This window comes from Geotrypetes seraphini, chromosome 1 (genome assembly GCF_902459505.1).
Source record: "Geotrypetes seraphini chromosome 1, aGeoSer1.1, whole genome shotgun sequence".
Taxonomy (NCBI): domain Eukaryota; kingdom Metazoa; phylum Chordata; class Amphibia; order Gymnophiona; family Dermophiidae; genus Geotrypetes; species Geotrypetes seraphini.
In genome coordinates, this window is record NC_047084.1 from 223,594,723 (window position 1) to 223,618,255 (window position 23,533).

Below are 23,533 nucleotides of genomic sequence, written 5' to 3' on the forward strand. Positions count from 1 at the left end.
CAAAATGTTAATTTTCAAAGAAATATATCTGCATCTTCCCTTTTAAAGTCAAATTGTAGAAAATGCACTTCTATGAGATCTACTCAATACACTGATTTTTACTCTATTTCTCTGAATTTCCTGTCCTAAATTCTGTACAGTTAAAGCATAATACAACTTCCACCATTAACCTAATCCTGCATATATCATTAATTTGACACATATTTTTCAGGAGCTACAGAGGGATTCAGTTCTGTCTTCTTGAACACAACGTCTTAGCCAGGAAAGAAATATAATGGAAATTGGTTTTAAAATGTGGTATCTACCAAATTAAGGGCTCCTTTTACTAAGGTGCGCTAGTGTTTTTAGCACACGCACAAAATTACTGCATGCTAAACCACGTGGTACGCTTCTAGAATAATGCCAGCTCAATGCTGGCGTTAACCCTTTCAGGACCAAGGGACATATTTGTCCCATAACTTTAAAATCCTATACATTTTGATTGGGATAGTCTACAGTTCTAAATTTGATATGTACGGATTCCATAGGATACTGCCTTTATGTAAACAAACTGGTTCCGACATTCATTCATTAGCGTCGTTGTCAGATTGACGAGAAGATTCACTTGCCACACTGTCCATAAGCCAGAAGTGTGATTTTAAAAAAAATAAAATAATGATATTTCACAAAACAAATCAATTTTTTGGCATCTGCAAGCCCTTTTTACCATAAAAATGTCGTCAAAACCACAAAAATTGGCCTACGATCCTTATGGTCCTGAAAGGGTTAAGGTCTAGCGCGCTATTCTGTGCGTTAAGGCTCTAATGCGGCTTAGTAAAAGGAGCCCTAAGTATACCTAAAACTCATTTTCTCTACAATGAAATTTGAAAGTCCCTCATTACAAAATCTAAGACAATACCATTTGATGACTATTTGTAATCTCTGTAAAATGACTGCGTAAGAGTGTGAATTTATGACAATCAGGTTTCCTGTAGAATTTTTTTTAACTTCTTTGGGATAATCATGTTTTAGTTCTTACTGTAACAAAATATAATAGCGTGATTGCTGTAGAAGTTAACTCTGTAGTAAGAGCATTTTCAAAGGGATAAATATTATATTGTCAGGATCATTTCATCATGGCACACAGAACCCACTAAGTTGTACTGCTACCAGGAGCAGAGAGAATAATTTACAATCACAGTATTTCTCAAGAATTCAAAATAGTTTTTCTCAGCAAAAACCCTCTAAGATTTTAGTTTTTCTATTTCATGCACTATATTGAGGAAAGACCCCTGTGGGACCCTCCATCTTTACAGAAGAAGAACAGGTCAAGCACCATAATGGACACTCTATCATAGCTTTTTGTGTGCCTTCTGTTTTAACAGACTTTCTTTCAAGCCTTGCAAACATGCTGCTTCTCTGGATTATGTAGCAACTCCAGAGCAAGACTGTCATCAAGATAGAGGAGCTAAGCAGACAGAAAAGCAGAAGTGTGCACAAGTTGCTGCTATGCTGGTGCATGAAAGGGACAGTTATAAAGTTATACCAGACTGGCCTGGTTAAACAGATGCGCATGTACGCCGTGACCACAGCACTGATAGCAGTGATGGAGAGAGGAAGAAAAGAAAGGACATGCCGGGGGGGGGGGGAGGGAGAGAGACAAAGGTCATGCTCAGATGACTTTAGTAAAAAGCCCCCAAAGACAGGGTGTTGGGAACAGATAAGGCAGGTGGTTTTCGGCCACCACCCAAGTTTGGAAATGGCATGCGTAAATGCTAATGATATACGTCGGAAAAGCCAATTAAGAGAGTAAAGATATAGCCAATTAATTAATATATCAATTAAGATACCAGGATAAACTGCCAATCATATTAGCTTAGCAACACTACGATGCCTTTGAAAAAGGATAAAAGTAGTTGTAAAAAGGGAACTTAGAGCAGACAGGGACTTTTCCACAGACTGCAGCTGTGGTCAATTATCTATCTCTGCTTGACACAGAACGCTGTACTTTGACTTTGATTAAGCTGTCATTTGCTTTATAATAAATCTACTTATTTTAGAAACAGATTCTGTGTGAGGTCTGTCTTCTTATAATAAGGGTTCCGCAGCGCCCTTATTAACAGCAACCAGGTCTTCCATCTCCTGTTTCTGTGCAAATGATATTCCATAAGTAGGGTGTACGATGTACCTGCCTGAAGCACTGCATACTCCTTCAACTGGCATCATTTAAGATGAAAAGCGATTTACATAACTTGAAATCAACTTTAACAATTGAAAAAAAAAACTAATTTCACCTACTAAAATGATTACTTAGTTAAGAATACTCTGCTAGATTTCTGGACATGAAATACTTAACATAATATTGTGGCAGGGAAGAAATAAAAAAGTAAAAGGACAGGCTCTCCTTGCCAAGAAAACCAACTTTGAAATTTATAATGCATGAGTTGGCTGCCCCAGATACAAAATATTTATAAACACATTAAGGCAGCACAGGAAAATTGGGAGCAATAGATTTCCTTTCCCATTTACATGTAGCTGAATTAAAAATGCATGTTAAAATGCCCCAACACACATAAGGCACATGTCAGCTTCTGGGGCCTAGAACTTTCACTCCCTAAGCAAAAAAAAATCTAGATGTACTAAACCTTTGTGTGGTAATTCATTTTTTATATGCTGCTGGAACATTTTTCATCTGAGGCATTTTTTAACACCACTACTGAGGTTTCTAGATTAATACGTATTGCTGCACAAGTTTCCAAAACAGAATATATATGCCTAGTGTGGCACACTGCACAAGATTTCAGAGAACAGTCAGCATTCAGGGCACCAAAGCTGTGTTTTCTTTCCTCTACACTTCTTGTCTTACATGCACTACCTTGCACTGGCACTCATGGCTGGAGATTTTCTTTTTGCCAGAATTAAAAACAAACTAAAATAGCCTAAGTAAAAAGTACCAAACTATTATTAGAAAACTCTAGGTCTTTAAAAAATCCAAAATACTCTAGTATTGACTTGTACTCTAAAGACAGATGTAAATGGGAAATGACAATTACTCTGACTGGTTTTATGCTTTCATGATGAAAAATGCAGTTCTGAATGCTCACACATCAGTGTATTTATTTCAGTGTAACTTGCAGCACCCCTGGTTTTGGTTCTGTGAACCTGTGAAAACAAAAATACAGACATGAGTTAGGTTTGCAGACTTCAGAAAAAGGGAGTTCTTTCTCATTCTCAAAGCTGGCTATAAAAACAGGATGGGTCCCATCAAAGCAAGGCAAAAAATACTGACTGAGATTGACAGCAATCTCCTACTTTCCCCTTCTGGTACCAGACTGTGCCACAAAATAACTATCCAAGACTATTGGTACATCTCTGGAGAGTCTGGCACTACTACTACTATTTATCACTTCTATAGTGCTGAAAAGCATATGCAGCGCTGTACATTCAACATGCAACATACTGTCCTTGCTCAGAAGAGCTAACAATCTCATTTGGACTGACTTAATACTTAATAAATACTTAATATTTATTAATGTCAAAATACTTAATAAAAATAAACAATTTAATTTTTTCCTGAGTGAGGGGATCTCAACAAACCACATGATGGGAAGAAATACTTTTACATGATTAAAGACATAAACCACTAGACATAAACAGAGGTGTGGATGCATGCTGATTATAGAAAGAGAATTAAAAACAAACAAACAAAAAAACCTATGGGAAAATCCAAGGAAAATTTACTGACTTATGCTAACATCAACCCGACATACCCATGTATCCAAACTCTTCATCATGGGTTTAACTACAACAAAAGACAAATTTACCAATAAAATCCAACAAGATAAAATTTAAAAATCAAAATAAGAAAATCTCATGTAGCACGTGCTAAACGCTAATGCATCCATAGGATATAATGGACGCATTAGCGTTCAGCATGAGCTAAAACAGCTAGTGTGTCTTAATAAAAGGACCCCTAAATTACAAATTAGTTAAATCCAGGGAATATCTATATAAATCAAATGCTTGTACATATAGAAAATTATAATCACAACAATGAAACAAAACTTTGATAAATATACTATGAGGCTCATTTTCAAAAAAGAAAAATGTCCAAACTTTGGCATAATGGGGCAGATGGGTATTTTTTTCACCAAACCCTACCAATTCGCTTTTTTTAAAACCTATATTCTAGATGGATTTCTATGGTGCTTGTCCACAGTGCATCTATATCTCAATAGGGCATGTTAAATGTGTGGTTTGAGCAGGACTAAAGTGGGTTTATTGATATGGACATTTTTCTTCAATAATCGAACATTTTAGAAAACGTTAAGGCACAATTTAGATGTTTAGGGTTAGACTTGTTTTAACACTGAATAAGGGCCAAAAAGTTCCCAGACTGACTAAATGATCATTGGAGGGTTGAAGGCGTGACACATACATACACATTCTTCCAATGGTCACAGACCCCGTTCTTCTAACCCCAAAAGATGTGAAAGAAACAGTACATACCTGCCTTTATGATAGTTTCAGACCTGCACTAGTACAGTGGTTAGAGATGGGGACTCAGGCCCATACTGCACTTTACTACATTTATGGAATATGTGAGCTTTCCAAAGTCCACCCAAATCCTACTGTACCTACATGTAGATGACACGTAAGAACTATTGAGGTGGTATACAGTTGGGTCCAGCAGACTTAGAGGGTTCAACACACAACATAAGGGGGTTGTAGTGAGATGTGTATCTGGTCCTTTTTATGTGAAGTTCACTGCAGAGCCCCCTAAGATGCCCCACTGCTCTGCTGGAATGTCTGTGTGGCCAGTTTAGTAAAGATGCTGGCCTCACCTATATACCAATGGCTTATTGTGTGTGGTTTTCTTCTGGACTTTTTTTTTCTTCCAAAAATGGTTCAAAGAGATAGATGCACTGAGGACAAGCACATCTGAGAAATAGCTATTTTCAAAACCAAAAAGATAGACATTTTTCTGTTTCAAAAATGGTCATGTTTGCTCCTGGATTTTTGTGTGCCATCTGCAAAATGTCCAATCTCAGATTTAGATGTCATACTGAAAATGCCTCTCTCTATCAGACATACAAACAAATATACAAATAAAACACTATGGGGCTCATAATCAAAAAAATAAATACGTCTAAAAACCAGCCTAAATCGGTACTTGGATGATCTAAAAGACAAGTTGTCCAAGTGCCGATAATTGAAACGGGTTTTAGATGTACATAAAAACGACTTAGGCCTTGTCAGTGCTGCTGTACGACCAGAGCTAAAAGGGGCATTTTAGGAGGAGTGGTGAGGGCGGGATTTGGGTAGGACGTGGGCTGATCTAAACTTAGTTGTACTGCAAGTATAACCAAAATTTTACGAGGCTGCCTGGACGGAAGTTGTACGTTGTGACTTAGGCCATGTAAAAACAAGTCTAAGTGGCAATAAGGTATCCAAAGTGACCAGATAAGCACTGCAGACACAAAGTACAGACCCACACACACTGCCCCAGTGATCACTGACCCCCACAACACCATAAAAATCGTAATAAAAACATACACATCTGTCTCCAGAACATCAGCAACTGGCAGTCTGGCATAGGAAAGCCTAGTAGAATTGCACAGAGGTGGCTTAAGTGGTCTTGGGGGTGGGATAGTGAACCATGGAGAGGAGGACCCAGGCCATAAGCCACTCTAATCACTACATTCATGGTAAAATATGTGCACCCCTCAAAACCCTTTTGTACTGCCATATAACCGGCACCTGCAGCCATAAGGGCTATTGGAGTGGTAGACAGGTGGGTCTAATAAGTTTTGGGGGGCTCACCATGACCTATAAGGAAGCTGTGGTGAGATGTTTATGTGGCACCCTTTTTGTGAAGTTCACAGTAGTGCCATGTAAGGTATCCAGTACTCTGGTGCAATGTTTGGATGTCCAATCCATCACTTTGCTGATCCTGCCCATGTCCAAAAGGTCTTGTTCTGGACGTTTTTGACTTGGACAAATTTTTGGACGAGAATGGGGTATAACGATAGATGACTTAGTGGTCTGAATGATCAAACAGCTGGTCATCCAACTAGAAGATTTTCGGGGGAAAAATATTTTGGACGTATTTTTCGGGAATGGACATTTTCCTTAGCCGACTTTGGGCGACTAGCGACTTAGGCCAAAAACGGACTTAGACATTTCTTTTGATTATGCCCCTCCATGTATATATTCACTCGTTACTGCTTCTGGTGCTTTCATCTTCAAAATGGCAATGTAGTGTATGGGGCCAGTCTACCATATAAGGGAATTTCTCCCTTATACGGCAAATTGACCCTGCCTAGAGCATCCCAGAGTGCACTACACAGGGTGGGGCACCACCATTTTGAAGATGGCAGTGCCAGAAGAATGAGTGGGTATCGTCCTTGCCCCTTTTAAGGTATGAATCGGAGGGGATTGGGGAAGGGTTGGGGGTGCCACTAAACGCCCGGGATTTTTTTCTTTTAAAAATTGGGTACAAAGAAAGGTGTGAGGAAGAAAGGGAGGGGGAAGGAGCCATTAGACCTCCAGGGATTTTTGTGGATGTTGGAGTTGGGGTTGGGAGAAGGGGCTCACTACTATGACTACTATTATTTATTATTTATATAGCGCTGAAAAGGCGTATACAGCGCTGTACATTTTAACATACAAAAGACAGTCCCTGCTCAGAAGAGCTTACAATCTAATTTAGACTGGACATTACAGGGTTGAGGAGATTATGGTAGAGGAAATGATACAATGGGTATAGGTATCTGACAGCAATGAGTGGGAGTTAAGAGTTGAAAGCAGTTTCAAAAAAAGTGGGTCTTTAGCTTGGATTTGAATACTGCCAAGGATGGAGCACAACATATTGATTCAAGCAGCCTGTTCCAGGCATAATGGTGTAGCAAGAAAGAAGGGAGTTGGCAGTGGAAGAGAAGGGTACAGATAAGAGGGGCTTGCCCAATGAGTGGAGATCACAGGGAGGGGAGCATAGGGGGAGATAAGTGAGGAGAGATATTGGGAAGCTTCAGAGTGATTGCACTTGCAAGTCAGTAAGAGGAGTTTAAACTGTATTCAGAAATGGTCAGGGAGCTAATGAAGTGACTTGGGGAGAGGGGTAATATAAGAATAGCGTCTCTCATGGAATATGAGTCGTGCAGCAGAATTTTGAACGGATTGAAGAGGCGAGAGACAGGTGCACAGGAGGCCCGAGAGACGTACGTTGCAGTAGTCTAAGCACGAGGTGATTAGAGCATGGACAAGGGTTTTGGTAGTGTGTTCAGAGAGAAGAGGATGGATTTTGGTAATATTATAGAGGAAGTAGCGACAGGATTTGGCGGTTTTTGGATCTGAGCAGAGAAGGAGAGAGAGGAGTCAAAGATCACCCCAAGGTTGCGAGCTGACGAGACAGGAAGGAAGATAGTGTTATTCGCAGAAATAGAGAACAGCGAGAGGGGGAGGTGAGTTTAGGGGGAAAGTTAAGGAGTTCAGTTTTAGTTATATTCAATTTGAGATGTCGGTGAGACATCCAAGCGGCAATGTCGGACAGGCAGGCTGAAATTCAGGCTTGAACTCCTGTAGAGATATCTGGTGTGGAGAGGTAGATCTGGAAGTCGTCAGCATAGAGGTGATATTGAAAACCATGAGAGAAGATCAGTGTACCAAGAGGAGAGAGCCCAGGACAAAGCCTTGGGGAATGCCAACAGACAGCCGGATGCGGCGGAGGAGGTTCCACCGTAACATACGTTGAAGGTATGACGAGAGAGATAGGAAGAAAACCAGGAGAGAGCAGAATCTTGGAATCCCAGCAAGGACAACATGTTGAGAAGGAGATGGGGATCCACAGTGTCGAAAGCAGCAGACAGATCAAGAAGAATGAGGATAGAGTAGAGTCATTTGGCAAGAGCAGTTTCTGTAGAGTGGAGAGGGTGAAAGCCCGACTGAAGCGGGTCAAGAATATTATGAGAAGAAAGGAAGTCCAGGCAACGGCAATAAACAGCACGTTTGAGTAGTTTGGATAAGAAGGGAAGGAGGGAGATAGGGCGGTAGTTGGAGGGGGATGTAGGGTCTAGTGAGGGCTTTTTAAGGAGGTGTGTAACTACAGTATGTTTGAAGACATCAGGAACTGTAGTAGTGGAGAGCAAAAAGGTTGAGGATGTGACAGATGGGAGGGATTACAGAGGGAACAATGGATCCGAGTAGGCAGATAGGAATCGGATCAGAGGAACAGGTGGTAGGTTTGGAGGAGGAGAGAAGGTGATCAGTTTCCTCTTCCGTAACTTCAGAAAAGGAAGAAAGGGTTGTTGAAGGGAGGTTGATAGAGTGGACAGTTGGAAGGGGTGGTGGGGGAGGTGACATTGTTGAGAATTCAAGGTGGATCTTGTGAATCTTGTCGTGGAAGAACTCTGCCATCGTCTGGGAGGAGAGTGAAGAGGGGATGGCCGCACTGTTCCCTCTAAGCTGAGCAGGAGTCCTCCACCCACAGGGCCACTAGACTATCAAGTATCTTTTTTTTTTTTTTTTTTTTACTGATGGAGGATGGGAGTTGTATTGGGGCGGGAAGGAGGAAGATTGCTAGACAGGGCTGGATGGTTAGGTTGGAGTGAGAGAGAGTATGCTACTACACACCCAACTCAGTAAACTCCTCTAGACTGCCCTGGAGCTGGTACAAACTTTTTATTTCAGAATAGCTAATGACCTTACTGATGCTCAGGCCTAAGTGGGCCTCTGGAGCCACAAAAAAAAAGAAAAGAAAAGTTAAAGTGGCAAAACCACTACAGAAAAATAAAAGGGAAAGTGAAGAAACTAAGAAAAATAAAACAATGAGGAAAATTTCTCCATGTACTGCAAAAGATGTCACTCAAAAAGTCAAAATGTTGAAGAAGCATTATGGAGAGCTTAGTAAGGCCCCTTTTTATGATGCTGCAATTAGGCTTATCGCTGGCTGCAGCAATATTAGCTCCAAAGCTCATAGGAATTCTATGAGTGTCTGAGCTAATACTACCATGGACGGTGATAAAAAAAAAAAAAAGCTTAATGTGGCTTCATAAAAGGGGGAGAGGAAGGGATAAATGTGACCTCTCTGCTATGGGGAAAAACAAAGACAGCTTCTCTCATGTATAGCAGGAAGGCACTTGTGCAAGCACGGTGGGACACTGCCAAGGCTTCTTAAATCTGTAGAATGCTAGGTAGCATCTGCACTGGGGCTCCGTTGGATGATGTCACCTGTATGTGAGAAACATTTTCCTATTTGACCTTGCAGAAAACTAAGTTACACCTGCATTAACCATGTGGAAGTTTTCTGCATGAGCCTCTATGTTACAGAAATAACCACAATTGATGCCCATGAGAATAATCTATAATTACTTGAGGTCTTGCAGTCTGCAACTCACAGCCTTACCTTCTTCAGTAATAAAAAGGGCAGTGCTAGGTATTATGCAAAATCAAAACAACTGAAATGTCAAGAAAGATGCAACCTCCCTCATTCTCTCTTTTTTTTCAAGCACTTTCTCCAATTTTCATCTTTCTTATCTTTAGGTTTGCTTAATTTTTCCTAATTAAGGAATAATTGCTGTATATCTTATGTGTTACTTTTTTTGTTTTGACGATATCTTTGTTCCTCTGAATTATCTGGTGTTTATTATTGTAATATATACATTAAAACAAAGTGTGGGTGTAGTTTGGCTGCAGAGTTGTACTTTTGATGCCATAAATTTATTCTCAAACTCTCTTAATAGGTCATCAGATATGCTTTCTGTACATGATCACTTTTAATCCATGGAAATGTGTGCACAACTTAGTCAATGATTTCATGAACTTTAGTCGTTACCTAGTACTCCTCACTGACCCAATTTACTGTGCTTTATTTATATGGTTTTTTTTCTGGGTTTATGTTTCTTTTCTGTGTTTATTTATTTTTAACATTTCTTTTCCGCTTACAACCTAAGCGGATTACAATTTATGTAAATTACATTATTTTAAGGCACTTTTAGAAACTTCCCTCTCTGTCCCAAATGGGCTCACATTCTACGCTAATGTGCCTAGGGAAATAGAGAAAATGAAAAAAATATTATGGCCTCTTTTTACGAAGCCGCATTAGCGGCTTTATCGCACGCACATTTTTAGCAAGCGCTAACCCCTGTGCTAGCCGAAAAACTATCACCTGCTCAAGAGGAGGCGGTAGCGGCTAGCACAGCTGGAAAATTAGTGCACACTATTACGCGTGTTAAACCGCTAACTCGGCTTCGTAAAAGGAGCCCTATATTTATGTAAGAACGTATCCAGCAAAAATAAAAAGAATAAAACCAGGAGGCAATAAAATTAAACAGAACGCAACAAAAATAAAAACTAAAATGAAATAAATAAAATAAATAAAGTCAGGTCAGTAAAAGTAAAAGTTCCAAGCTTTATTTCAGTCTGATGAAGGCTGAGCAAACAAAGGTGGAGAAGCAGAAAGGAAATAAACTATGCAGGACTTCAGGACGCTCCAACGTCGATGCAGGAAAGAGCCAAGAACCCCAGGCAGGACCATGGACGCTCGGATGGCCATTGGCTGTACAACGGAATGAAACCATCTGCACACAACTTCTTCCAATTGCTGCAGTGCCTCTCAGACTAGCAGGCTGACTCCAAGATGGATTAAACTGCACCTCCTTCATCCGCACATGCTTGAATTCACACAGTGCCATCCTCTCCACCAACGTGCAGCTCTAGTGTCCATCCCAGCTCAGCGTCCTCCAAGCACCCTCGCCGCCCAGTTGAGCAGTCCGAAGATGCAGCAAGCCTCTGCTGACATCACCACCAGTCTGCGCCCCATCACATTGCAACACAGCACAGCACCAGGCACCAACAGACAAAGAGGTGCAATTCCCCGATGAGAAAACGACACAGAACCACTCAATCCTGGTCATAAAAGGTAAAAGGCTTATTGCCAATGGTCAAACACAGGGGAATAAAAGATAATACATAATGCCCTCTAGTCCATTCAGATTAGATCGGCCCAAAACAAAGTAAAAGAACATAAACTAAACATGTTACTAAGGGCATTTTCCTAAATTCATTGGAAATCAGCTGTATTTACATGCCAATGTTCTTTAACAGATTTAATCAGCCTCTGCGATATATATGAGAATGGAAGGATGCATACCATCCTCTGTGTTTCCTCCTTATCAGTTCTTTCTTTATCAGTTTTTTCTTTTATCTATCAATAGTTCTCTTTGGGCCTTATATATGGATTTAGCTGGATAACCCAATTCACGGAATCTACTGTTTAGCACTTTGGCCTCCTGTTGAAATAATTCATCCGTGGAAAAAATATAAGAAAAGAAAGGGAGATAAGTGTAACAGTGGAGAGAGTTGATAAGTTTTTACAGGAGTTAAATAATGTGTGCCGTTTTGGGTGACAAAAGTTTTTAATAATATCTTGTATGATTTGCAGGGGACAACCTTGATAAAGCCACTGGGCGAAACATGTTGGAGGAAAACAATCCCCAGCCGACATAGTAAACCTGAGTGTGCAAAGTAAGTACTTTTTAGCACATTTATGAAATGAGAACTTTTGATAATAATTAATAATAAAATGTAGTATGAAAGTATATATATAAAATGCAGAAAAGAAACGTATGAAAAAAACATATAAATAAAGCACAGTAAATTGAGTTAATGAGGAGTGCTAGGTAACGACTAAAGTTCATAAAATCATTGCCTAAGCTGTGCATACATTTCCGTAAAAGTGATCATATATGGAAAGCACATCTGATGACCTATTAAAAGAGTTTAAGATAAAACTATATTTGGTTTACATTGCCTCACGTCTATCTGTAATTGTATTTGCTGTCATTGTTAAGTGAGCAAGGTACCAATACTATAAGAGCTGAGTATTGAACATAAATTTATTCTCATCACTAAACACCCCCCTTTTACAAAACCGTGCAAAAGGTTTTTAGCGCTGGCCAGCGTACTGAATGCTCTGCACTGCTCCAATGGTCAAAGAATTCCTATGAGCACTGGAACAGTGCAGAGTATTCAGCACACCGGCTGATGCTAAAAACCACTTGCATGATTCTGTAAAGGATTAATAAACGTTTTTTGAAAGAAAAAGTCAAGGAAATGTCATGGAGGTCAATGGAAAGGAGATATACATTTACATTAATTCTTTTCAAATTTCAAGGGTGAATATGCTGCTAGTACCAACTACATGACTATTTTAAATTTTAAAAAGAAAAATAAATGAGAGTGGTCTACTGTTTTTCATGCTGGTAGGATTGGATTGTGCTTTGGTTCCTTGGCTGTCATTGAAATGAAAAAAAATCAATAAACATTTTTTAAAAAGATATCTTTTGAAAGAAAAGTGTCTGATTTTCCTGGTCCCTTCTTTGCCTAGGATGTGCTGAACTGCACACAAATGCAGCCAATATAGAAGATAATTCTCCTTTCTGAGACTTGCACCAGAACCATTCACTACATCCCTTAGGCTACATCTACTGAGCAGACTCACAACATAGCAACAAGGGATAGCAGCTGTAGTTTTCAAATATCTGTAACAGAAATCTAAAACCTTACCTAAAGCTGTGGTTTGTGAGGTAATCAGTTACAGCCGGTCTGATGCGAGCAACTCCTCCCTGGCTATGGTTTCCTCTTCCCGTAATCACTGAGAGATAGGGCTTACTAGCAGTGTGCTTGTACTCTGGTATAAGAACAATTTGGTTAAATATTTTCTTTTCTGTCAAGCAGTTAAGGATTTCAACAGTTCTTTGTATCTATATTTTCGGGAGTCAGGTGCCACATCAGTTTTGCTGAACATGTGCTTTCTCAACTTTTCATTCATGATTTTAGCCACCTACTATCTTCCCTCCCCCAGGAGGGCCAAGCTGGTGTATACAGGTAGTCGTCGACTTACGACCGCAATTGGTTCCGACTGATAGGTCGTAAGTGGACGTAAGTCGGCCTATGTTAAATTAAAGCAAGAATATTAGACTGGGTAATGATATTTTAATCATTTTAATCATCTTAAAGCTGCGTAGCAAGATTCGGAGAGTGGAAGTCACGTCGTAAGGTCGAACAGTCGTAACTTGGATAGGTCATAAGTCGACGACTACCTGTATAGGTAAAATCCTAGATTGAATCTCATAATTTTTGCTGTCCATACACATACACATGTGTCAATTTAAGAGAAAAGTTATCACCAACAGTCTGAAAGATTAGGTTTCTTACCTCTGCTAATCTTGATTCTTGTAAATCTCTTCTGGAGGCTGAACTCGTGGGTTCTTGTATGTCTGATAGCTTCTACTGCAGGGCTACTAAAACTTGTTCCCTTGCCTTTGGGCTACCTGCCCGGGAGCTTCTTGTCATGCTAAGTTACTAGAAAAGCCAGGTAGATCTATGACAACAGGAAACAGGATCTATGAGAACAGGAAACAGAAGAAAAAAGAGAGGGCGCGGGAACTCCGCTACCAGTCAATTCTGCTCAAGAAATTATTACACTAAAAACTATGGCCAAAAAAGGCCAACTGCAATCAAACACAGAATGCAAACATTATAAAACTGCAAAACATAGGAAATTTTATGAAACATAGACACAGCCTGACGATCAGAAGGGGCACCCTCCCGGAAACCCCACCAACCCATAACCCTTACAAAAGGAAATACGCATGTAATTCTTAGTGAGGCTGGTCAAAGATAGAAATCCAGCTTACCAGTTACTGAAGAGGTGAACTGCGAATCGAACAAAACAGATGAATGGGAGTTCAGCCTCCAGAGGAGATTTACAAGAATCAAGATTAGAAGAGGTAAGAAACCTAATCTTTCATTCTTGTACAATCCCTCTGGAAGCTAAACTCGTGGGACGTATCAAAGCAGTCCCAAACCTCAGGGGGGGGGCGATGAGCCCACCGCCAGAACAGAAGAACCAAAGGCCATATCACCCTTAGCTGCCACATCAAGCTGGTAAAACCTGGAAAAAGTATGAAGGGAAGCCCACGTGGCCATCCGACAAATCTCCTTAGGCGAGACAGCATGAGATTCAGACAAGGAAGCCATTCCTCTGGTAAAATGAGCCTTAACCCCAAGGGGAGGCTGTTTCCCCGCCACCACATAGGCCATGGAAATGGCCGCATGTATCCACTGTGAGATGGTAGCCTTGGAAGCAGGTTGACCCGGCGTGTAGGGCCCGCCAAGACAAACATATGGTCCGACAGACGGAAGTCATTAGTGGCCTCTAGGTATCTCAAAAGGAGACGCCGCACAACCAGAGACCGCAAAACATGGTCCTTACGCTTGGAACCCGAAGTAACAAAGGCTGGTAGCTGAACTTCCTGGTTGACGTGGAAAAAGGAAACCACTTTCGGAAGAAAAGAAGGCACAGTCCTCAAAATCACCAGACTCCGTGATACGAAGAAAAGGATCTCTGCACGACAAAGCCTAAAGCTCCGACACGCTATGCACCGATGTGACCACCACAAGGAAGACGGTCTTAATGGTAAGATCCTTCAGAGAGATCCCATCCAGGGGTTCGTAGGGCGGACGAGTCAGGGAGCGTAGGACCAAATTCAGGTTCCAGGTCGAGCAAGGCTGTCGCAAGGGAGGCCTTAGCCTCCCTGCCCCCCTCAAAAATCGGACATCTGGGTGAGATGCCAGAGAACCCCTGAATGAAGAGGGACCTAAACAGGAGAGTCCTGCAACCTGAACACATAGAGAAGAGACCGCCAGACCCTTCCTGAGGCCAGCCTGCAGGAAGTCCAGAACATGAGCCACTGACGGTACCAAAGGGTCCACCAGAACCCCTGCACATCAAGCTGAAAACACCTCCAGGCTTTTGTGTAGGCCGATAGTCGATAACCACAGAGGTATAACCCCTGGCTGTCAAGACTGCCCGCTCAAGCACCAGGCCGTAAGATCAAAGCAGTCCAGATCTTGAAGTGCAATCGGCCCCTGTGTGAGCAACCTCTCTCCGAGGACAACCTTCATGTACCAAGGTCTCCTGGGCCAGTCCGGAGCCACAAGGATCACTGGACACCTGTGAGAGGACACCCGGCGCAGCACGTGCCCTATGATGGGCCACGGGGTAAAGACATACAGAAGTTCCCGTCTGGGCTAAGGTTCAACCAGAACGTCGAGTCCTTCGCTGCTGACCTTCTGTCTACGGCTGAAGAATCTGTCTGCCTTCCTGTTCTTTGATGATGTCATCAGATCGAAAGTGGGATGACCCCAGCGGTGCACTATTGCCCCGGACGCTAGTCCAGACAGGGACCATTCTCTCTGGTCCAGAGTTTGACAACTGAGGAAGTCTGCCTGAATGTTGTCTATGCTGGCAACATGAGCTGCAGACAAAGCCAAGAGATGACGCTCCGCCCAAGCAAAGAGCATCCGAGCCTCCAAGCCCAGCATGGGATTCCTCGTGCCCCCCTGACAGCTGACATAGGCAACAGCCGTCACATTGTCCGAGAACACATGGACAGCCTTCTGGTGGAGATTCCCTTGAAATCTCAGCAGAGCAACCCAGATCGCTTGCAGCTCCAGTCGATTGATTGACCATCTGTTCTCCCTCGGCATCCAATGGCCCTGCATCGGGACAGACATGCAAACTGCTGCCCATCTGGAGAGACTCGCGTCCGTAGTCGGAGTCAATCAGTCCAAGACCTGCAGAGGGAGCCCTTTGGTCAGAGTGACCGGGTTCAACCACCACATCATACTGCTGCGCGCCACTCAACCAAGGCAGCTTCACCCCCAGCGCATCACTCTGGGGATTCCATCGCATCAGAAGAGAGGACTAAAGAGGACAGAGGCGAGCTCTCACCCATGGAATCACATCTATGGTCGCCACCATGAGGCCCAACACCTGCAGATACTGCCAGGCCGTCGGTGCTGGGACCACTAACATGTCCTGAATCGCACTCCCGAGTTTGAGTTTTCTTGATTCTGGAAGAAATACCTGGTTCAGACCCGTGTGGAACCGGATTCCCAGGTACTCCAAGTCCTGGGTCAGCTCAAGGCGACTCTTCTTCAGATTGATCACCCATCTGAGACATTCCAGAAAAGACATCACTTGTCGAACCACCAAGTGGCCCTGCGCCCACAAAACTCTGATCAGCCAGTCGTTGAGGTACAGATGCACGAGCACACCCAGAGATCACAGATGGGCAGCCACCACCACCATGATCTTGGTAAAAGATCTGGGCGCCGATGTCAAACCGAAAGGGAGCGCTGCGAATTGGAAATGCCTCCCAAGAACATGAAACCTCAGGAACCTCCGATGATCTGGGAATATCAGGATGTGGAGATATGCTTCTGTGAGATCCAAGGAAGTCAAAAACTCCCCAAGTGCCACTGCTGCTATGACATAGCACACCAATTCCATCCGGAAACGTGGAATTCGCAAGAATGTGTTCACAGCTTTGAGGTCCTGAATTGGTCTGCATATGTCGGAGTCCTTCTTAGGCACGATGAAGTAAACTGAGTATCTCCCGGAGCCCAAGTCGTCCCGTGGGACCAGCTCTATGGCCGCCAGATCCAGTAACCTGCGCATCATAGTGCGCACCTTGCTGGCCCTGTCCATATTTCCTTCAGGAAAGGACAGGAAGAAGTCCGCTGCTGGCCGGAAAAACTGAAGTCGAAGCCCGTCCCTGAGAACCTCTAGGTCCGAGATTATCTTTAGCCATTCTGGAAGAAAAGCCAAAACCCGCCACCTGATTCGGGGGGAGGGGGGCCTCCCTAGAGACCTGGAATCATAATTTCTTCTTGGAAGGGACAGAAGGTCGAGAGTTGGAAGGCTGTTGGCGCCCTGTACCTCCAAAGCGAGGTCTGTAGGATGCTCTGAAACGGTGTCCCACCGCAGGGGGTCCAATGTACTGAGAGGTTCTCCAGAAGGGATGAAAATTCAGCTATCTTGTCCCCCTGGTCGGACGAGGCCTAAAGCCAGGAAGCTGGTCATCCAAACCCTGGCCATATAACAGCAAACCTTTAAAGGGTAATTTGCTCAGTGTAGCCTTGGATGATGAATCACCCGACCACTGGCGAATCCATAACATTCTCCTAGCAGAAACTGAATAAGTTCCCAACTTAGCAAAAACTTTCAAAATATCATAGAGTCCGTCTGCCAAATAATTCACTCCAGAAACCAGGAAGTCGAAATCCCAAAGGACAACCTCCTCAGGGTCTTGACGAAGTTTAGTATGACATGCCCAGGCCATAAAGGAAGTAGCCGCTGCAGCTCACACTCCCGTTGCAGTAGAATCAAAAAGACGCTTCATGACAAAATCTAGTCTTCGGTCCTGGACATCCTTCAGGACAACCCCTCCATTCGAGGGCAAAGATGTACATTTTTTTTTTAATTATTATTTATTTTTAAATTATATATTCAAATTTCACAAGAATACATCTTGTTCCATCAAACACAGGGAGGAAAACAAACCTACAAATTAAGGCAAGGCAGATATTGGGTTGTATCAATAGAAGTTTCGTCAGCCGAAAGCCTGAAGTCATAATGCCATTGTACAGGGCCATGGTGAGACCTCATCTGGAGTACTGTGTGCAATTCTGGAGGCCACATTACAGTAAAGATGTGCGCAGAATTGAATCGGTTCAACGGACGGCCACCAGGATGATCTCGGGGCTCAAGGGTCTCTCGTACGAAGAGAGACTGAACAAATTGCAGCTCTACACTCTTGAGGAACATAGGGAGAGGGGAGACATGATCGAAACATTTAAGTACCTCATGGGACGTGTCGAAGTGGAAGATGATATTTTCTTTCTCAAGGGACCCTTGGCCACAAGAGGGCACCTGCTCAAACTCAGGGGCGGAAAATTTCATGGCGACACCAGAAAGTATTTCTTCACAGAGAGAGTGGTTGATCATTGGAACAAGCTTCCAGTGCAGGTGATCGAGGCAGACAGCGTGCCAGACTTTAAGAATAAATGGGATACCCATGTGGGATCCCTACGAGGGTCAAGATAAGGAAATTGGGTCATTAGGGGGGTGGGTAAGCAGAGTGGGCAGACTTGATGGGCTGTAGCCCTTTTCTGCCGTCATCTTCTATGTTTCTATGTTTATTATACACTCATACAGATTATCCCCTTCTTAGACCACCATAATGGGGGGGTGAGCAAGCAAAAATAAATTATGAGAGAAAATTAAGAGGCATTAGTTAAACCTATAGGCTTATGTATCAAGCGCCCTTTACATCCATTGTCCTTCAATCCTTGATGATCTTCTTAACATCTAGAAATTCCTTCAAATGATTAGGAGAGAAAAAAGTATATTTAACACCTAAGTATCTGACCAAGCATTTACAGGAGTATGCCAAAAGAAAATATGGATATACCCTGATGTTGCTAAGACCACACAAGAATGGAGGAAAGAATTTCTCTCTATGCGTCAACAGACTATAAATATGGGAGCAACATTTCTTTTGGCATACCCCTGTAAATGCTTGGTAAGATACAAAGATGTACATTTAGTGACCTGAGCCACCGCTGAATCCACCCTCGGCGGGACTAGACGCTTGGAAAATTCCGAAGCCATGGGATACAATTTAGCCATGGTCCTAGTGAACTTCAGGGGACCCTCTGGGGCCTCCCAAACCTCCAAGAGTATTTCCACCAAATCTGCATGATCGGGAAATGCTGCGGAAAGCGGGGGCTTAGAACTCATGACGGAACACTCTGCATGAACTGCTGAGTCTGAATCAAGTTTCAATGTCCGCAGGGATTCAGAGATAAGATCAGGAAGGCAACTGGACTAAAGAGCCTGCGCAACGTCTGATCCTCTCCCAGATAGCGGAAATCAGTGTTCTGGGAATCCCCGAGATCTGCTAGGCTACCCACATTAGTGGAGCCCGCCGAAGAGCCATGCGACAGCAATGGCATAGAAATCGATGCAGGCACCAAGGCAATAGCGGGAAGTTGCCACTGGCTTTTAAGCGGACCAGTAAGGGAGCAGACTGACATGCTGGAATCCAAAGGCTGCACAGACTGCCACACCAGAGTCTGACAGCCAGACACAGGCATTGCTCGCTTTCTCATGAAAGCCTGATACATCATACCCACAAATTCCGGCGGAAAATAGTCCCCGGCAGCCAGAGCCGATTTGCAGGACTCAGATCTGGAATGTTTTGAAAACTTATGAGACTTTTCTCCGGAACTGCGCTTGCGTTTTGCGGAGCACCCTCCTCGCCCAATTTTGGCGTCCCGGACGCTGGAATCGCGTCTCCGGCAGAATTGGAGGAAAGCAGGGCCTCCCCGGAGGATAGTACGGGATCCGCGCACGGTTCACACCCCTCACGGGACGCAGTGGACATGATACACGGCTGCGAATCCGTCAGGCATCTGCAAAATTTACGGCATGAATCCATACCATCCTGTCCTGAGGTGGCCATCTCTGAAGTTTGAAGCAAAAACAAAGCTTCTAAGACCAAAAAATATAGTTTTAAAAACTTTGAAGAAAATCGAAGATGACCGCCAGGGGTGCTGATTTTGACTAAAAATTGGCTGTTAAAAACGTAGGAAAATGCAAAAAAATGGCGATTTTAGAATTTTATAGGTGTTGGGGGGAGGAACCAGGGCATGCAGGGAAACCCCCTAAAACCCTGATTTGAGCACCCTCCAAAATCAGCAAACTCTGTGACTCACAGATACTACAGAGACATATGCTGCAATGACAGTCTATGGCAGGCTGCAATACACAGTACAAGCAAGGAGATCAGTACCTCAGGAACTGATTAAACTGGATTTTTCAGGTCTTCTGACTGCCTCACCTCCCCTGTCACCTCAGATCATGAACACAAGGACCCCTAAGGGAAATTAAGGAAGAGGCGCGGATCCGATCCTGGCGTACTGCCACGGAACCGCAGCAGCCTGCGCTCTACCCCTTTGCGGACGAATCAGGGGAGAGATGGCTCCCGATCCCAGAGACCCAATCCAATCTGCAGGCTGTCCAGAGGGCTTACTGCAGGTTAAGCTTACAGAGCACCCTCCAAAAGCAGACAAAATTTAAAATGTCTGTGATCTCCCGCTGAAGGATCACTCGCACAGAGTTGATCCGTAGCACGTGGGTAAACCCAAAAATAAATCCCAAAAGACTATGAATTGAAAACAAATCACGAGCAGAATAGACTGGTTTCAACCATGCAGTGAAGCTGCAGGATCAAAACTGAGCATGACATAAAGCTCCCGGGCAGGTAGCCCAAAGAGGAGGGAACAAGTTTTAGTAGCCCTGCAGCAGAAGCTATCAGACATACAAGAACCTACGAGTTCAACTTCCAGAGGGATTGTACAAGAAAGGGTATATCTAGGTCAAATTATTACCAAAGTGAATTACTGGTCATATAATGCAATTGAGCTCAAAAGTACAACAGTTTATCCTGTGACCTGCATACTAGTACTGCCCAATTCAGGAAAAAAATATTTTGATTCAATGCAGCCTATTGTATCGATTTTCCTGCCAAATTGGATTTATTTTATAGCCTCTTCATCCCCTTTGCCTTCTCCTACTCATACTGGCGCTGTGGTGTAAAAATAAACAAATAAAAAGGTATTTTCCTCTCTCTGTTAAATTCTAGCTCACGTTCGCAGTCTAATACCAGCTCTGGCAGGATATTTAATAGGGTTAATTATCTCATTCTCAGAGTCATTCCTTCTAGATATCTGTATGCATTTCCCTGCTCAAGCTCTTTTATACTATAATTTTCTGTCAGAAAGAGGTTTCTAGTTGTCCTTGGTTTCTTTTAAGAAAGGTTGCTCTTCCAGATTAAGTTATCCTGATGCCATCCAACAAACTCTTCTCTACTTGGAATTGTTTCATCATCCACAGACAGTAACTGTGATATTATTTTGGGTGAACAGCACATCTAGGAGTAAGGCTAAATCCTACACTATGGATCTACGCATCTGTATCTATACTATGAAACCTACCAACACAAGTCTATTGCCAACCTCTGCACTGTTCTAAATTCATCAATTCCTATCTCCCTATAGAACAATATCTTCTCCTATTCTGTTTGCAATGCACCAATTTGTATGACAATAATTTTCAAATTGTAAGTCGCCTTGAATCTGTTTGGACATAGTGTGACTAAGAAATTCCAGATTAGATTAGATATTCCTTGGGTATATAAGGAATTGTCAAATTGGTCAAGTAAAATGGTACACCACAGTAATATATTTTGTGAACAAGACAAAAGTATTTTAAATGAAATTATCACAAGATTAGAAGCCAATATAACTGTACTAATAGTGGTCTAGCTTGGTCTGATCTGTATACTTTGAGGATGTGAGCCACAGTGTTTTGTAAAGTCTGTAATCTTTTTAATTCCAATTTTGGTAAAGCTGTGTATATAGTATTGCAAAAATCAATTCTAGAATTGGAGTGGAAGAGTGGCCTAGTGGTTAGAATTGCTGCCTCAGCACCCTGAGATTGCAGGTTCAAGCCCAGCACTGCTCCCTGTGACCCTCTTTTTAATGACATTTGTTCATGAAAGGAAAGTTTAGAGTTAACTAAAATACCTAAATAACAGAAAAAATATAATGCTGTAATGGAAATGCCAAACAACAGTCCCTTCCCGATATAAGCAACATACATGCTTAGATTAGTTTTTAACTTTTCTAGTATTAAATAAGTTAAAGCATTAAATATTTATTTGCACAGAGCACAATAGAGCATAAAAATAGAATTATGCAGGTCTCATGAGGAGGCCAGTGCCAACAAGTTGAATATTAGCCATTGAAAACACTTGGCTATCAGCTGGCACTTTTGAAAACCTTGCAATCACGCTAATACAAATGTTAGAATTGTGAAATATACATATGGAATGACAGTATTTGAATGATTTTGGCTATTTGAGAAAACAACTGCAAAGGCATACTTGAAAGAGAGAAAGAACCTATCATCTAGCACATTATGGTCTTATCAGCACTGAGAACCAAATGGTATCTTAACATCCAATTTATGAGTAGGAACTATGACAAAACATAGCAGTGTTTTTGGACTAGGTCTCAACAAATTTATTAAATCTTTGAGCCAATCCAGAAACTTAGGATCCAGCAGTTGAGATCTCTCTCGCTTATTCCCTATCCCTACACTATTATTCCCAGTGAATTTATTGGGGTGGGGGAGATGGGCATTTCTCCCTGATCAGCAATAATTTTTTTAGAAACTGATTTACTAAGGCTCTTTTCCTATTCTGTGTCCGAGCAAAGGAACTTTAGTAAATCAGGCCCAGATTCTCAAAACTTTAATGCGGTCGCTAAGCTTGTTTCCGACGATTTAGCCTGCATGAATTTTAGCAGCAGATTATCAAAAGGGCTTATCTCGGTCTTTAGCAAGCTTTCTAGTAGTCTCCAACACTGCCATGCAAATGGGCTCTTCCGTATCGAAGGTAAAAACCTAATCTTCCATTCTGTTATATCCCTTCCGGATTCCATACGCTAGGTGACATACCAAAGAATGGACAGAAAAGCATGCTCTCAACACCGAGGTCCCAAAAGCGGCATCAGAGTAAGCTGCCACATCCACTCGGTAAAATCGGATAAAGGTATGAAGAGAGAACCAAGTAGCCACTCTGCAAAGTTCATCTGGATGAATCACTCAAGACTCTGCCCACAACGCAGCAAGACTTCTAGTTGAGTGAGCCTTAAGAGAAACCAATGGCTGCTTGCCGCAGGCGATGAATGTCTCGGAAATCACCAGGTGAATCCATTAAGCGATTAAAGACTTGGATGCCAGCAGAACATGGCGAGGTGCAATTGTCAGGACAAAGAGGTAATCAGAAAGCCGGAAATCATTAGTCCTTTCCAAATAGTGGATCAAGACTCTTCTGATATCCAACTTGGGTAAGATCTCATCCTTTCGCTCTGATCCTGTGGAAACGTAGGCAAATGAACCTCCTGGTTGACATGGAAGGCGGAAACCACCTTCGGTAGAAAAGAAGGTACAATACAGAGAACAACTCCCACATCTATAATACAGAGAAAGGGTTCACTGCAGGAAAGAGCCAGAAGTTCCAAATAAACCGTGCCAAGACAAAGGCAACCAGAAAGACAGTCTTGATAATCAGATCCAGAAGAATAGCATTCTTCAGTGGCTCAAATAGGGCTTCCCCAAGGCCCTGAAGAACGATGTTAAGATTCTATGAAGGGAAAGGAGGACGCAAGGAAGGCTGCAAACGCAGTGCCGTCTCATAAATCTGGTCACATCTGAATAAGCAGTAAGCAAACTAGAGCTGCTGCGTGTTCTGAAGAATGAAAGGCTTGAAATCTGAACTTTAAGGGAGGCCACTGTTAAACCCTTCACTAGACCTGCCAGAAGAAAAGTTAGGACCACTGAAATGGGAGCACTCTCAAACTCCACCTGGTCCTTAGCATACCACTGTTAGAAAGCTTTCCAAGCTTTGGCTTAAGAAGCCATAGTAGAGGGTTTCTGTGACCACAAAAGTGTTGAGAGAAGTACATCTGAAGAACTGCACTTCAGCAAAGTTGAGTGCTCAAGAGCCATGCCGGAAGACCAAAGTGCTGTGGATTCTCCATGGGCATCGGACCCTGACTGAGAAGGTTTCAAGTTTAT

At 42.7% G+C, this 23,533-nt stretch overlaps 1 protein-coding gene across 4 annotated transcripts in view; it reads right to left on the reverse strand.

The window, feature by feature from the left end:
* Nucleotides 1–714: 714 nt before the first annotated feature.
* Nucleotides 715–23,533, reverse strand: part of N4BP2 (NEDD4 binding protein 2) — a 225,373-nt gene continuing 202,554 nt past the window's right edge. For all 4 annotated transcript variants that reach the window (XM_033947102.1, XM_033947095.1, XM_033947076.1 and 1 more), the window contains 2 exons: nt 12,544–12,667; nt 715–3,141 (listed from right to left, as the gene is read on the reverse strand). In XM_033947102.1, coding sequence (XP_033802993.1) covers nt 3,096–3,141; nt 12,544–12,667 — 170 coding nt within the window. In that variant the 3' untranslated portion in view covers nt 715–3,095. The remainder of the gene's footprint in view (nt 3,142–12,543; nt 12,668–23,533) is intronic.